General features: G+C 33.6%; 1 protein-coding gene across 1 annotated transcript; it reads left to right on the top strand.

The window, feature by feature from the left end:
- Window positions 1-341: 341 nt before the first annotated feature.
- Window positions 342-14002, top strand: LOC134846471 (uncharacterized; the record flags this gene model as incomplete). Its single annotated transcript, XM_063863842.1, is given in 3 exon segments — window positions 342-709; window positions 4416-4684; window positions 13471-14002. Coding segments are annotated over 3 exon segments (1066 nt in total), but the record flags the coding sequence as incomplete, so codon positions are not given.
- Between the last annotated feature and the right edge of the window lie 373 nt (window positions 14003-14375).

Genomic DNA, 14375 nt, shown 5'->3' with positions numbered 1-14375 from the left:
CCTGTTTTTGGACCTGTTTTCCTCGACTTTGAGTTGATTATTTTTTGAGCCAAACTAAAATCCTCCACACCAGCATGTAATATATATTAAAATTGCTAAGCGGCGCGTGTAAAAAACTCTTCTCTGATTGGCTGAAAAATCAAACTCATAACCTAGTTAATTTCCTCAACCACCCCCCCCCCCCCCCACTGCCCCCTAGTTAATGTCCGGGCTCGAGTCTCAGATCTGCTACTTCGTGGTCGAAACTTGAACGTGGTTCCTTTGAAATGTCAATAAATTAATGCAATATTTAACTCGAAATTTCGTTATAACAAGTTTTCCTTTTTTGTGTTCAGAAAAAATCAAAAAGCAGCACTGATTGCTCGGCGGGTCGCCAAATCAGATGGACGTGGTGGCAGCTGGCGTAAGACTTGGAGTCGGAGTTTCCGGAAGAATATTTTAGGCCTGGATGACCCCGATGACCCGGAAGCGGCGCGACTTCGAAAGTACCGGACTCGGAGGAAGAAGTACGGCGGGAAACACTTCATTATAGCTGTTTATGACTGTGGTAAAACTACTGCGACTGCAGCTACGACTGCGATTCCAGTTTCCAGGCAGAACTCAGTGGCTCCTGCGAACGGGACCCCAGCTGCGGATGAGAATAATTTATCCGGATCTCAGGTAGTGATGGAAGAAAAAGAGCCAGACACCTTTTGCATCGAGTTGATGGGTGAGTGTATGAAGTACGGAGCGCGCCCGGGTTGACAAAAAACGCAAAGTATACAATTTCATAATATGGCCCTGGTTATTCATTTGTCTAAACATTTTCATTTATATTGTATTTTCTGCATCCTTGCACCTACCTTCTCAGTCTAACAATATTTCAATCAATATAATCATTCTATTACACAAGCTAAGCAGCGTATTCATAAGCATTTTTGCTTTTTGAAAATCTGAAACTTGGTAGGCACTTCATAGAACTGTGGTTTAAACGTAGCCGTTGCGTAGATCCGCAACCAATGTCAGCTAACCTCATTTTAGCGTAATATTAACAAGTTAAAGTCAAGATAAAATCCTGGTAAAACCCTGCCAAAACAAAATCAAAAGAAGTCAAAGCGTGTCAAACCAAGTTCAAACTTAAAAATGATTTGCTAAACTTCATGGAAGACACCCGAAATTTTTGGTAATTGAACCCCAATGTAACACATGCAACTTTTGTCGATCTCAAAAAAGCGTTTGAAACTGTTTCACACAAAACACTTCCACAAAAAAAGCTGAAAACTGCGGGCTACGAGGTCCCATTCAGGCATTGTTGAAATAAAATTTGCTTATAGATCAAAAGTAGTCAAAAAAGGCTCTAAATGGTCAAAATTGGAAATATTCACTGTGGAGTTTCACAAGGGTAAGTCATTGGGCTACTACTGTTCAGATTACAAATAAATAATTTACCACAATTACAAACTAATTAAAACATATTTATACGCTGATGATACAGCAGCAAAGCAAAAACAGCAAATTTTATACCAATACAATAAGGATTAAACTAAAATAGAAAAATGCTTGAAAAGCAATAGGCTAACTCTGTACCTCGACAAAACAAAAAACATTAATTTTAGTAGGAAAAAAATCTAAAGATTCGACAATACAAAAATAGGAACAGATGAAACTAAGAAACGCTTCTTTACTAAATTTTTGGGCTTTCACATGGACGCAAAATTAGATTTCAATTTTCATATTGTTTTTCTCGTCAAAAATGACTTTAATTGTGAATTACCGACTAAGTGACGTACTAACAACAGCGCAACTAATCAAAACTATTCCAGCCACATTTAACCAATACTGTAATGTGATGTTCTAGTGTACGGCACCATTAAAACCATTAAAAAACCATTACTGCAAAAACTTCAAATGAAACAAAATCAAATTCTGAGAATATTTTTAAGAAAGCAAAGATATCAGTCTGCAACATATTTTGAAGAAATTCACAAGATAATCTCAGTGAAAAACTGCACTTATACGAGCTATTCAAACCTTAGTTAAAATTTTACCCAAAGATCTGAAAACTGAATACCTAAAAAACTAAATTTGGACTCAGAGATTGACATAATAAAATATAAAATATTATGAAAATCAAATCAACGAATAATTTCACTGGTAAAAGTCCTAATAAAGAGATAGGTGTATGGATTGGAAAACTTTTCAACCTTATTCGAAATTTTGTTTAGCACATTTTGCTGATGCAGTCATCAATCTTAATGATTCACAGATCTTTTTTCTCTAAAAGTGAGGTTGTAGGGTTTGGACATTTTCTATTATCTAGCAGTTGAAACGTCATATTACTTATTAGAAGATGTACTGCTTAATTAACGCATCAATGGACTAGGCCTATCGGGACTTTTGATGTCCTTGCATATCAGAATTATATAAATTGACAAATGTCTATTGAATTACCTCTGATATGAAAACAATTTATTATGATTATCAATTAGCGTAATCTTTTAGACACTAAAAAGGTGACCTTCAACCTCAAAAAGCTGCAATTTTATCTTTCGTTCGGGATTCATGAAACAATAAAAACGGGTGCGAAAGTTTTTGATGTCTCGTGTAAATTCAGATCAAATAATTTTGTCTAATTGCAAATTGCTGTTCAGTTTTTTGAATTATCAAATTGAGTCCGTTCAAATAATTATTGAACGCCGATATGCACAGTTAGCAACTTTCAAGTACCGGATTTGGGTGGTGGGTGTCTTTCGCCCCTCTCGGGGATTCGATCCCCTGCAGACCCAAAAGGTCCCTTTATACCATTTTGAGATATTATTTTTTGGCTGACTGCACATTTAGCTGAACTTCGGTGCCAAAATATACTAACTTTGAAGGGCGAGCGCACGCGAAAAAACGCGATTTTCTGGTCAAACTTTTTCAATAAGTGCCACATAAAACCGCTTTTTTTGGCCTGCTGTTTGAAAAATTTGGTCGCCAAAATTTGGTCAGAATAAAACTTTCACACACAGGCAAGATTGCGCTTCGCAAAAACTGGCAAGAACACGGCCAAAAAGCAGCTCTAACAAGTGACATAAGAAAAAGTAGAAATAAGCCTCGCATTTGCAAAAACTCGAGGCTCAGCAAAAACTCGAATTAGCGACCTAGCAAATTTGATTCCCACGCACTAACCATTCAGTCACAGATGCCTAAAATCTCAAATAACTAGCCACCAATAATGCAGTTACATATGCTAATAAAAAGCCAATTCGATGCAGCAAAAGAAGCATCAAATACAAAAAGATACAGTTTTGCATGCAAAAAAATCGGAAATCATAAAGCCACATCATGTGTAAATTATGCATTTTAAAAAAATGCGAGATATTTTGAATTAGAAAACTTCTGAAATCGAGACTTATTATTGTTATGTTGTTTGACACAAATAGCTTTTTTTGGTTCAATTGATGAAATAAAAATGCATCAACTGTGTAAACTTAGAAATATTCGAATGTCAAAGCACAAGTTATCAATAAGGTGTAAAGGTGCAACTAAATAACATAGCCAATCGAAGATTGAAAAAAGTAATGAACGCAAGTAAACATAAAAAACGCTGACTTTCTTTAAAAAATCTCAATTTTCGAATTTCCGAGAAAAAATAGATGTCATTTAAGCTCTTTGATTTTCTTGGACAATTTATGATTGGTGGTATTTTGAAAAAACATGAGCCCAACTTGAGTAAACTGGATCAATAGGTAAAGTTTTTTTTCCGCTGGTAACTCTTAAAAATAAATTCCACTTTCGAAACTAGAAATCTTTCACGTTTTTTCTCGCCATTTCCACGCTCGTTATTTGAAGATTGCGATTTACGTCACTTTCAGCAGATTAATTCCAATTGAACTCAAAAAGTGCATCATACCTAAGTGCATCAATATTTTAAGACTTTTTTCTGAAAAAAAAAACAAAAAAAAATCTGCAGGATCTGTATAAAAAACTTCACTACGTTCAAAACTTCTTACTCTTAATCAAAGGTGCAACAAAATATCAAAATATCTTATTGCCAATTCGATGCAGCAAATTCGACGCAGCAAATGTTGTTGCTTTAAGTCGCAACAACAATTGCGACGAAGTCGCAGCAAAATTCGCAACAATATTTACTACTTAGGTTGGAAAAAAGAAAGTTAAAAAAGAAGGTTGGAGATGTGTGAGAGCTAAAAAAATCAATTTGATCGACTCGAAAATTTTTTTGAAAATCCCCCCTTCAGAAAATCATAGAACCGCGCCTGCATAAATCATCAAGTTATCCCTGCTCTCACTAGTTTTAAACGGAATCCACCTAAAAGTAGCTTTTATCAATATTCTGATTTTTACTATAACACCGAAATCAAAATGTCGCATCATTTCAAAGTCTGGACTGACAAATACTTGCAATTACTTTTCACGATTGGGATTTGTTTCAGAGGAAATGAACTTCGAGTCGCGCAACGACCCCACACGACTTCTTCCCGAGACGGTTTCGGAGAAACACCGAGAGAAATTGAAGAAGACGCTGGCGAATTTCTTCTACGCCGAAAACATCACAGAGCAGATAGCGTACAACTACTTTGTGAGTGACGTGAACAACGAAGTAAAGGAGTTCATTCACATGCGATATCCGTTTGTCATCATTTTCTACCATGGTCACGAGGAGGAGGGTGCAACGACAATCAAGTGTGCCGAAATTGTCAAGGTCAGTCATGTATTGAGCGTACACATGGTTGATACAGAGTACTGAATAAAAAGCCTGGTTAAGTTCAGATCATACATCCCAAGGGGTAGATTTAGAGGGCGCGGTGGGGTTTGTACGGTGTAAGATGTAGTATATAAAGGAGGCAAGTTAACTTACCTCTGTTATATACTACATCCTACCCCGTACAATCCCACCCCCTCGACTCCTAAATCCACTCATTGGGATATATGATCTAAAATTAACTGAGCTTAACCAGGTTACTTATTCAGTACTCTTTATCAATAAATAAACAATCTAACTCAATTAGACGTTTTAGCAGAATCGAAAAAGAGCTTATCGCTTCACTTTGCATTGCAAAAAAAACAATGTTTTTCTCAAAAAAAAAGAAAACACTACAGAAAAATTAACAAATTCTTTAACACATCTCGCCCGAGTGTTTTCCAATGATAAAAATAGGTCAATAAGAAATATTTGAGAATAAAAGGACACAAAAGTTATTAACCGAAGTTCTGTAACATCTACGGGTGCCGGACATCAAGCCGACGGGACTTCAAGCCGAATCGTAAAATTAGGGACTCCAAGCCGAAAATTTTCTCTCTAAGTCATGAAATATGATTAATTTGAAATTTTTTTTGAAGAATTTCTCAATTTCATGATCTTTAATCGGTACTTATTAGCGTTTTCATCAATTTTAAGGCTCCAAATGATGTTTAGGAAAGTTGAAAAATAAAACACGGTTGAAGGTAATTTTCTTGTTTATAATTTATGCATTTCAAAAACCGGCTGATATTATTAACGGATGCCAATCCCAAGTGATTCATTGTCATAAATAACGCTTATTATGGAGTAAAATAGCCTACGATTTTGACAAGCAACGTTTTACAGATGAAAAAATAATGATTTGAGGTGCTTGTAAAGTTTAATTTTCGTCCTGAAGTCCCTTCGGCTTGAAGTCCCGTCGGCTTTTTTGTCCTAGACCCAACATCTACAGCTTCTTTATGCAGTTAATTCTTTTAGAGGATGATTTAAACGCGTGCTTCTGTTTGACAAATCAAAATTTATTATCACATTCAATTAGGACACCCCAATTGGCTAAATAGTATAAATTGTAACGAATTGAAACGATACGATAATTAAATTTGAATCAGTAAACTTTTTTCGATAAGCACAGAAATATTTTGAGAGTGCTTTGCAATTCAGGAACAAAACCAAAAATTATCGGTCTTCATCTTCGGTCTTCAAAAATTATCGTTTTTTTGGATTTTTTTTGGGCTCTTTTGATATTACGTTACGTTCTCATCAATCAACTCAGCGTAGTTCTTGATTCACTGAAAAAGTCAAAATGACCCATTTTTGGGGTAAAATTTTGGTTGGGAATTTCAAAAAAAAGTTTCACCATAAGAATTCTGGTAAAATTTTTAGCAAATTTTGTTCTCTTTACTTTTTGTCTTAACTTAACCCAGTTTGAAAAAAAAACGCGTTTGAAGTTTCAAATATTGTTCATTTTGTCCGGATAGTTTTAAACAGCACTCTATTGAATAAAAGCAAAAATTGAATGAAAATAAACAACAATTTGAGCGTAGTACAATCTTGTGCCTAGTACAAAAATGTTATGCGTGCCGATCATGTAAAAATTTTATTTTTTTTATCATTTGATTAAGGAAAAAGAAAAAAAACATGAAACTGAAACTCAGTGGGTTATACGACTCTTTTAAAGTAAAATTCAACACAGAGGCGAAGTTGCCCTTTGCATACACAGGCAAAAATATGACCGATAACGCGACTGGGAAAATTTGAATGAGTAAAAATTTTAGTCTACTACTTTTCTTAAGAGACGCACGCAATTATGAGACCATATAATTGCTAAGTGTCCCAAGCCAATTATGACGCATTAGCAGTACCAGTCCATTTGAGAAAAAAAATTACCAACTAACATGCCTCAATATATAGAGCGGACGCATTTTAACCATTATATGAAAAAGTTCATTAAAAATATTTCACCCTGCCCAGGTTCTAACCCTCTTATTTTGTTGTGGTTCTCCTTCCCTACCTCTGCGCTACAGATCCGTGATACCTTGAAGCTAAAGTGCTATTTGTAATATAATAGTCTGTGTTAGTATCATTAGCATTGGCTGTATTAAATAGCTGGTTATTAATCAAAATGAACACATTTTGCCACAAAAATATCTGCGTCGCAACAAAATATGCGACTTAGGTTGGAAAAAAGAGAGTTCATCCTATCACACAAGCTTTGCTTGTGTAATGAGATGATTGTGATAAAGCACGTTCAAATTTTTAAAGAGTCAATGAATGTAGTGAACACTCTCATAGAAACCATGATGTTTTGTGTTGTTTTTTAAAGAAAAATCTAAAAATGCTTTAAAAACTCTAGAAGTGCATTCACAAATTCACTTAGGTATATGTGATTTTTTGAGTCCAATTGAAGTTCATTAGCGCTCTCTACTTACGAAAAAAGAAAAATCATGAAAAAAGTGATCGATTTCTATCTTCACTGTTAGATGTAAAATATCAGATTACCCAGCGGAATAATACTTTTTTAATGCAGTTTTTTCAAATTGAGTTAGTCAGTTATAAATTTTGTCAGTTATAAGTTGTTCTTGAAACTCGAAGAGCATTAAGAGCATATGGTTTCTCTTTGAAATTCGAAAGTTTAATTTATTTCAAAAAACGAGTCGATAGTTTTTTAGTTTTTTTTACTTGCGTTCCTTGACTCTCAAATTTTTTCACACTAATTTTGATTTTAGCGCCCTAAAGTTCAACTGTTCAAATCTCTCCAAAGCAAATGAACTGAGACTGCTGTTGGATTTTGAATTGCTAACATATTTTGGTAAACATGGATTGGTTTTTCGATTGAGCTTCAGAACTCAATTGTTGAAGACTAAAAAACGTACCAAGCATCCATTAACGAAAAATTAGTATGCCAAAATTAAAAAGAAATGATTTGGATTTCTCCAGTAGACTAAAACTGTGGCTATCTATGCGGAATACTTTTAATGGTGAAAAGGAAAATTACGTGGAGCCTAAATATCGAAAAACTTTTACTCAGGTATTATTTGAAAGCTGGGTTTTTTCATCAACTCGCTCTGACGCAACTCGGATAAAAAAAGCAAATTGGTGCTCGGTTATATTTGAAAACACTAATAAAAACAAATTGACTTTGTTCATGTATAGCTAATTAGAAACAAATAACAAGCAGATTATTGAAATTCAAAGCAAAAGTATCAAAGCTGTAGGTATATCTATCCAAAATCTTATGGAAATTAAATATTTTAACATTTGAAGAGTCAAGTCATTTATATATCGAAAGAAGTACAGAAAACAGCAACTCAATGACGAATCGAAATAAATAGATCTGAAAAAAAAACAAATTGAAAATCTAAAAATTCAGCAAATACTTTGATTAAAAGTAGCCTATAAAAAAAGAAAATATATTCTAAAAAAATGGCGGAAATTAACTGATGAATATTCCAAAAAACATATTCTTAAGTTTTGTTTAAAAACAAAAGAGAAGGACACAAAAAATAAAAAAACTACTTTTGATAAAAATTGTGAATGCTCTGAAATTGGGAACGCTTAAAGCAGTTTTTTATTGCAAAAAAAAGATTGGAGATTAGGAAGAAAATAGCGTTTAAAATCGAGGTAATTCGTTTTTCAAGATGACAATGAGACTTTTTCAAAAAAAAGTACAATTGGCTTGCTCAAATTGAAAAAAAACTGAGAGAAAACAAATCCAAAAACCAACGGATTTTTTTGAGATTCTGAAAAAGAAGTTGAAAACTTGATTTCTATGAAAACAACGTGTATTACACAAATCAGCTGGAATACTTCAGACGGCAGAGGAAAAGAACAAGGACAATTAAGAGCGTTTACTTTTTGACTTAAGCAGTAGTTATAGACCACATTATGTAAAGTTTATTCGTAACTGAAAAAATTCGAAGCATCAATCATAGATGCAAACAAGAGGCTTAATACCAAACCAAATTAAGATAAATTTTGTCACTTTTTTCAATGTGGCAATTGAGCCAAAGAAATTTTGAAAAAAAGTTTGTTAGCAATGGGAGAAAAACCAATCGCTTAAGCAAAAAAAGTCTATCAACTCTTAAAACTATAAACCAAAAAGTCCCGAGACTGAAAATGTTTTGGTAATCTTTGAATATACTTCGAATAAGCACTGAAACCTGGATTGGCTTCCATTTTTCAACTCTTCAACTCTTAGCTCTAAAAATAGTTAAACTCAAACCAAATCTGGAAACCACCTATATTCGACACAAAAAAGCTTCAAAAAATTGAAAACATGTTTCAAATTATTCTGATTTAATGAAATAGTTGAACGTCACTGTTGCAATACTCTCACATCGAGCAGCCACTAATTTGCTGAAGCGCTGAAAATTGAAAAATTCTCTTTTTTTTTCAAAACTGTTCTCGGAAAAAATTGGTCTGGTTAATGATCACTAGCGTGTACCGCACCTCTGTTGCTTCGAATTTTCAACAACTCAAAAAAAACTATTCTTTGAGTGTACTCTGACAGCACCCAATTACAGGGTTCGTAACTAAAAATTTTGCAAAGTTTTTTATTCAAGTTTTTTATACAAACTTTGAAGAACCAAAAAATTTTGTAAGCACTCGCATTTGGACACAAGATTTGCAACTCATGAGAGTAACTTCAAATTTTGTAAAGTTTTTCATTCGTTTTTCTAACTCAAATTTTGAAAAACCATAAAAATTTGTGACATTTTTTTTATATCTAAGTTTATAATGAATTAAGAAACGTCAAATCTGGGAAACTGAAGGCAATTGAGCAGTCGCATTTGGACGCAAGATTTGCAACTTCTTAGAGTACTCTTACAGTACCGAACTACAACGTTGGGAAATTCAAATTTTAAGAAAATTCACCTTCAATTTTCTAAAAAAGGTATTTTTTTGAAAACCAGAAAAAAACTCACATCTCGAAAACTGCCAAACTCTGAGCAGTCTTTTTTAATGGCAATTTTCGCAATCTTTGAAAATACACAACTACAGGGTTGGTAATTTTACTTTAACTAGTTATTTTGTTAATTGAGCTTTCTGAAAAAAAAATTCCAAACAAAATCTCAAAAATCGTCGTATCTCTTAAACAAAAATGATGGGAGCATTTTTAATTGGAGGCCGAATTTGAAACCCCTGGGATTACTCTGACAGACCCGCAACTACAGGAATTTCAAACTTCGAAAAAAAAACCTAATTTGATTTTCACGAATTTTTTTTTGAAAAATCACAAAAAACGTCACATCTGGAAAACTTAAAAGTTTTGAGCAGTCCTACTTGGAAAAAAAATTCGCAACTCCTGAGAAAACCCTGATAGTCTCACTACAGAGATTATAATTTCAAGTTTTGTGATTTTTTTTATACTTAAGTTTTATGAAAAATTTTTAAAAAATCCTTAAAAACGTCATATCTCGAAAACTACAAGAATTTGAGCAGCCATAATCAGAGGCAAGATTCGCAACCCCCTGAGAGCACCCTCAAAGATTCCAAAAACAGGATTGATATCTTCAAGGTTTTAGAACTTTTTAACATCTAAGTTTTTATCGAAAATTTTGTAGAAAATCATCAAAAACTTCATATCTCGAAAACTACAAGAATTTGAGCAGTCACATTTGGCGGCAAATTTCGCAACGCCTGAGAGTACTCTGAGAGAACCCCACTACAGAGATGATAATTTCAAGTTTTGCGAATTTTTTTTAAAAATCCTAAAAACGGTCATATCTCGAAAACTACAAGAATTTGAGCAGCCATAATCAGAGGAAAGATTCGCAACCCCCTGAGAGCACCCTCACAGATTCCAATAACAGGATTGATATCTTCAAGGTTTTGGAACTTTTTAACATCTAAGTTTTTTTCGAAAATTTCGTAGAAAATCATAAAAATCGTCATATCTCGAAAACTACAAGAATTTGAGCAGTCATATTTGGCGGCAAATTTTGCGTACTCCTGAGAGTACTCTGACAGAGCCTCACTACAGAGATGGTAATTTCAAGTTTTGTGAAATTTTTTATAATTAAGTTTTCTGAAAAATTTTGAAAAAATCCAAAAAAACATCATATCTCAAAAACTACAAGAGTTTGAGCAGCCATAATCACAGGCAAGAATCGCAACCCCTGAGGGTACCCTCGAAATATCAAACCAGAGGATTATGATCTTCAACGTTTTGGAATTTTTTTAAAATATAAATTTTTGAAAACTTTCTGAAAAAATCATAGAAAACGTCATATCTCGAAAACTTTAAGGATTTGAGAAGTGAGAAATGGAGGCAAGATTCGCAACCCCTGAGAGTACCCTGACAACACCCAACTACAGGATGAAAAGTTCAAAAAATGAGAAATTTTTTAAAAATTGACTATCTCGTAATCTAAAAGGATTTGGTTATTCATATATGGAGGCCAGAATCGGAAAACCTGGGACAACTCTGACAATATCCTACTATTGGGTTGCTAATTTCAAACTTGATGAAATGAACACTGAATTTCAACTGGAAAATCGAAAATAAAACCTTAACCATTGCAATATACGATATAGCTTAAACGTGAAAAAATTCTTTTGTTCAACATGCAAAAATAATACGTTGAAAAAGCTTAAACATGGCGAAATAGTGGCGCCCGCATTTAAATATATAATAGATAGATAGATAGGTAATAGATGAAAGTTAAAAAAATAGGCGACGGGTAGACAGACATAATCAAATTAATTTAAAAAGTAGGTATACAGACAGACAGCCTTAATTTGACCTCGAAAAAATAATGAAAAATTAATGACCTTGCAAAAAACTAATTGAAAAATTTTCTTAAGCATTGCAATACATGATATAGCTTAAACATGAAAAAAAATTCGTTAAACATGCAAAAATAATATGCTTAAAAATGGGCGATAGCTGTCACTCGCATTTAAATATAGAATAGATATAGATAGATAGATAGATAGATAGATAGATAGATAGATAGATATAGATAGATAGATATAGATAAAAAAATGCTTATGCTCATTAAAAAACTGAAAAACTTTCGGAGTGAAAAAAATTGCCAATTAAACAAACTAAATAAAACTTCAATCACGATATACCGTGTATATAAAACTCGTAGCTAAAGAAAAACTTTTACTGCAGACAATAGTAGCAAAAACATTGGACTCTCATTTGTGTTAGAAAACTGTTTAAAACAATATCAAAATTTCAGTGAAAACTATTTATCGTTTTTTAGCGGAGCCTGGATTATGCGGTAAGTTTAAATTTTGGAGGGAAATAAAAACAATTTGAGAAGTAAAACGAGTCCTGTTCAAAAACTTAATCACTTTTAAAAAATACTGAACAAGGATAGCCGGTAGCACAGAATGTTCCGACCACAGTCGTAGAAAAATACATTTTTTTCAATTTATTGCCGATTTTTGCGCATGGTGTGATAAAAAATCTGAACAAAAAAAGAACTTAGGCATATTTGACAGTTATAGTAGAAAAAACATTCGGAAAACAGTTTACAGTTTTTAAAGAAAATTGACTATGAAAACGACAAATTGTACAAATTTTTTTAAAACATTTGTTTACCAAATGGCGCTAAACAACTCCAAAAACTACTTTTATTTGAGTACAACTAAGTTTTCACGGCTTAAAGTAAGCTTAAATAAGTTATTGTATGCGTACACGCTCACACCATATTGCAGAAATTTTTGGAATTTTTAACCTTTGTTTACAAAATGGCGCTAAGCAACTCCAAAAATTACTTTTGTTTGAGTGCAAGTAAGTTTTCACAGCTTAAATTATGCTTAAATAAATTTTGTAAGCTTACACTCTCTCACCATATTAGTTCAAAATTAGACAAAAAATCATAAATTACAAACCAATTTTTCTCGCCACTGAAAAGTTTTTTGAAATTTTTTAATGTGGTTCGAATCACGATTGAAAGAGCTTTTAAATGATATATCATTCGACTCATTTCGATAACTATTTGCGGTACCTGATTTGTGGTATGATAATTATTTGTGGAAAATTATTTGTGATTCTGTGAGGAAAAAAAGAAAAAAAACTAAAACACACTCGAATACAAAGTTCCTCCCCATTTTTCAAATGGTCGGAAAAATAACTTCGTCTCTTCAAACAAAAAATTAAATAACGACTGAATTAACTTCTATTTCTCCAAAACACTCAAATAGGCTAAACATTTCAACCAATTCTCAACACCGCATTAATCGGAAAAAAAAATGTTGGAAAAATTCAAAAACTTCAAATGTTTTTCAATATTTTGATAAAATGAAATTGGCAAAATATTAAAAGCGACACTGTTGCGATAATATCGTAGAAACAATATTGAGCAACAAGATAAATGAAAATGGGATAAAACAAGAAAGCATAAGAATCGATAATTAAAGACAAAAAGGAGGATATTTTTTGGCCGAAATTTACCTTGAGTTATTTTACGGAGCCGTGATAATATTGCGAGTAGATCAAAACGGGAAGATCAAAATGGCAGCAAAAAAATAGAACACGTAAACCGATGAGCAAGTAAAGAGAATTAACCAGAATTTTATTTCAATTGCTAAAAACAATCTCGTTTGAATCCACCCATATCCCCAACCCTCATTCACTAGAAATTGATTCATTATGATTAATTTTTTAGATCAGCTTGACTTGTTTCCGGAAAACATTAAACGTTTTAAAAATCTAATCACGTACTGATTCAGGTTTATAACAGTAATAACAAGAATTGAAATATGCTATGTAAGAAAGTGTGATTTTTTAGGTGCTCAAATCAATTTCACACGACTACAACCAGTTCAAAATCGACGTCTTATCTGACATGGTTTTCGGCAGCCGAAACACGGATGAGAAAAAACTGAGCTTAAACATGCCCTACATATACATCTACGGAAAACACTTGGAAAAGTCGGACAAGCTAACGTATCACGAAAACTGCAGTTCCTGCGATCTTCTTGACCTTTTGATCACTCAAAGGTCAATTGAGGCCACCCAATTGAATGACAGAAGCGACCTTTACGAAAAGATACTCAACAACAAACTGTTGAGAAATAACTTTTTCCACACCGCTCTTATTACCTATAACTTGGTAATGTGTGGCCTGTATTCGCCTATCGAAGGCATGATGGGTCGGAAGTCGGGGGACAAAACACGAGCGGACGGAGACGCCGACGATGACTACCTCAGCGACTGATCGTCTCTGGAAACAAAATTAAACCTCTTTGCTCATCAAAAAACTAATTCGATCTAACTATCAGACTAATAAGCACATTTGGAATCAAGTTAACAATTAACAGCCCCCCCCCCCCACCCCACTCGCCCAATAGATCAAGTTAAAATCCCCCCCCCGGCGCTGCATGTAGAATGCTCTATTCTGATTGGTTGAAAATTCGAACTAAGAACATCCCTGTCTTTGGGGGAGGGGGGAGGTGTCGGGAGGATGTTAATTAACTTGGTTTCACATTTGCAAAACGTGGGAAAATCTGACCGACAAATATCAAATCTTCGCTTATACACTTTCGGATTAGTTAATCAAAATACTCAGAGTTTTGAAACAACCGAGCTCGCGTCATCTGATAATTACTTTTATCGACCGATTTGCCGATTTGTTTACCAAAAACCAACTAAAATTGAAACGTAGAAGTTTTAGTTTGACGCAAAAACAGAACT

Source organism: Symsagittifera roscoffensis, chromosome 5 (assembly GCF_963678635.1).
Source record: "Symsagittifera roscoffensis chromosome 5, txSymRosc1.1, whole genome shotgun sequence".
NCBI lineage: Eukaryota > Metazoa > Xenacoelomorpha > Acoela > Convolutidae > Symsagittifera > Symsagittifera roscoffensis.
The sequence above is the reverse complement of the archived record's forward strand: the minus strand, read 5'-3'. Positions and strand labels throughout refer to the sequence as shown.